This window comes from Sinocyclocheilus grahami, unplaced genomic scaffold, assembly GCF_001515645.1.
Source record: "Sinocyclocheilus grahami isolate Dianchi unplaced genomic scaffold, SAMN03320097.WGS_v1.1 scaffold674.1, whole genome shotgun sequence".
NCBI lineage: Eukaryota > Metazoa > Chordata > Actinopteri > Cypriniformes > Cyprinidae > Sinocyclocheilus > Sinocyclocheilus grahami.
The window spans coordinates 312,524-315,323 of NW_015505853.1; the positions used below are offsets into that span (position 1 = coordinate 312,524).

At 36.5% G+C, this 2,800-nt stretch overlaps 1 protein-coding gene across 1 annotated transcript in view; it reads right to left on the minus strand.

Moving 5' to 3' along the window:
* Positions 1-1,716: 1,716 nt before the first annotated feature.
* Positions 1,717-2,800, minus strand: part of LOC107559105 (dual specificity protein phosphatase 10-like) — a 12,726-nt gene continuing 11,642 nt past the window's right edge. Inside the window, exon 4 of the mRNA XM_016242829.1 lies at positions 1,717-2,389. Coding sequence (XP_016098315.1) covers positions 2,124-2,389 — 266 coding nt within the window. The 3' untranslated portion in view covers positions 1,717-2,123. The remainder of the gene's footprint in view (positions 2,390-2,800) is intronic.

Genomic DNA, 2,800 nt, shown 5'->3' on the forward strand with positions numbered 1-2,800 from the left:
GTGCTTTGCATTTAGTTTTTATCATCCAACATTTTCATTTAATGATATATCTTATAGGAGGTTGATATGAAGCCTGACTTTTTTTCTTGCAATTCTGAGAAAAAAAAAGAAGATATGAACTCAGAACTCTCACAATTCTGTTTCTTTGTGAAAAAAAAATTGTGATTGTCATTGTGACTTTTTGTCTCACAATTCAAACTTTTTTTCTTGCAATTCTGAGATAAATTGCAAAATATAAACTCAGATTGCAAGAAAAAAAGATTTTTTTTCCTCAAAATTTTGAGTTTACATCTCGCAATTCTGTTTTTTGTTTCTGCCACAAAAAACTAATATATATATATATATATATATATATACTGTATATAAACAAATAAAATAAAATAAAAAAATAAAATGTCTCACAATTCAGACGTTTCTTCTCAGATTTCGGAGTTTATATCTTGCAATTCTGTCTGAGAACTGTGATCTAAAAAGTCGCAATTACCTTTTTTATTTTTTATCCCATGGCTAAAAAAATAAAAAAAGCTTCCATAAGTTGAAGCTGCAGTAAAAACTAAGAAAGAGAAAAAGGGGAACAAGCAGGTAGTTTAATGATATTGGCACAGTGTCTGATCTACTGGTTTGAATGTAATTATTTCTAATGATATCTAATGGCTTGATCAGTAAAGAGTCGGAATAATAAGTGTGCTGATTGGATTTTATGATTTATAATAATAAATATAATAATAATAACAATGTCTACTTTTACTGATTGTGAGGATCTCTTGTATCTATTTTAAGTCAATTGCTTGCTTTGTCAAATTTTCAATACTTGCATATATATATATATAAAAATTACAAATATAGGGATACAATTTCACTGAAACCATTCAAGGTAACATTTCTAGCTGTATTTCTAAGCGCACGACTTCTTTTAGTTAAACAAAAGCAGTAATATGCAAGTTTTCAAAATCGTACGGCCAAAGTGCAGGAGGTTTGTGTAAAGCTGAAAAACTCAAATCTATTATTTAGAAAAACCCTTCATCGGGAGGATTGACAGGGTCCAGGTGAAGAATAATAAACTGTCCTTTTGTACACTTTGCATTCCAACATTTAGACGAGCCCAGAGTTGTGTTATTTCACAGCGTTTTAGTTCTGTTATGAGAAAGAAGAACATATACCGTGTGATTTAAAACGACATAACCGTGATCAAAATCAACCTTTGGACTCTTCTAGCACATTAAAAACACACAGAAACGCCTCGCGCTCCGGTGTAAAGCCGTTACCTCTTCACACACTCAAAACAAAAGTCAGAAGAAAATGAGTTAAGGCACCAATAGAGGCACAATTCTCACGTGTGCGCATAAAGCTGAACTTCACAAGCATCCATCCATCTTTCCGGCCAGCTTGAGGTCACGAGAGAGTTGAACACAGTGAAGCCCAAAAACATAAATACATACAAGCGTAATATACGTTAGACAGCGATCCCATTCACACAAACACACACTTCCAGAAGCAGAAAGAGACCGAATGTGCAACGCTGACCAACCTAATATGAAAACTCTCAATGCAAACAAATAAAAGCCTCATTAATTCTCAAGCAAATGATTTTAGCTATATTCTGATGATGATATAACAATAACATAGTTTCGTTTCTGTCCTAATCATGCAATCGGTTATTTTTAAAGCACATTCAAATGAGGTTTGTTCTGATTGTCAGCGATACTAATGAGATAAATACACAAACAAGCCTCCGAACATGTATAAAGCTGTTTTTTTCAAAAGTCATAAATCAGTGCCTAAATGTAAGAAAAACACAAAAGCACAGGACTATGCAGGTGGGCCGAAAGTCTCGCGCTCGTTATAAACACATCACGCACCCGGCTGCTTTCCACACAGACATTATTGCACAGTGAAGCCACCTTAGGTGTATAAAAATAGAGTAAGAATGATGAAACAAGCCTTCAGTTTTTCAGACAGGCGAAAATCCAGCCTCCTCTGGGGGCTTTAGCCAGCACCAGCGGCCAAGAGCCGTCGCATGACCGCAGCACAGTGTTTGGCTGAACACTGACGGGACGGGAGAGCAAAAAACGCTTCGGTTTCCTCATCCAAAAATCAAGGATATTCCATCTGGAAAGGAGGCGCTATACGACGGTCTCGAGGCCGGTGAGTTTGGGCGTGAGTATGCGTGGAGTGATGCCGTTGTTCAGGTCTTCCTCGAACTCTAGAAGCTGGCCCATGAAGTTGAGGTTGGGCGAGATGATGGGCCGCCGGGACTTGACGAACTTGTATGCGTCTGTCATGGTCATCCAGGTGTGTTTCATCAGGTAGGCGATGACGATGGTGGCGGAACGAGACACGCCGGCCTGGCAGTGAATGAGGAGCCCCCGGCCGGCCTGCTGCGCCTCCTCTGTGGACCGAAAAACACAACACCTGACATGAAGCCATTAAACGTGATGGAGATGTTATGTTGAACAGGGCTGGACTGGACACAACACTGCATCCACTTCATCGAAAAATGTCCCGCTTATCAGAAATATACACCATTATCCAAGCATTTGTCAAGTCACTAATGTCCCTGATTTTTTTGCCTCAATCAGTTTGAATCGCAAAGCAATGCCTGGGTCGTATATATATATATATATATATATGTGTGTTTGTGTATACGTATATATATTTATATTAGAATAAATTGTAATTACAATTATTTAATATTTATATAACAATAATTACTGCAATAACATTTGATAGTATTTATTATATATATATATATATATAATAATTATGATGTCATTATTACTTATATATATATATATAATTG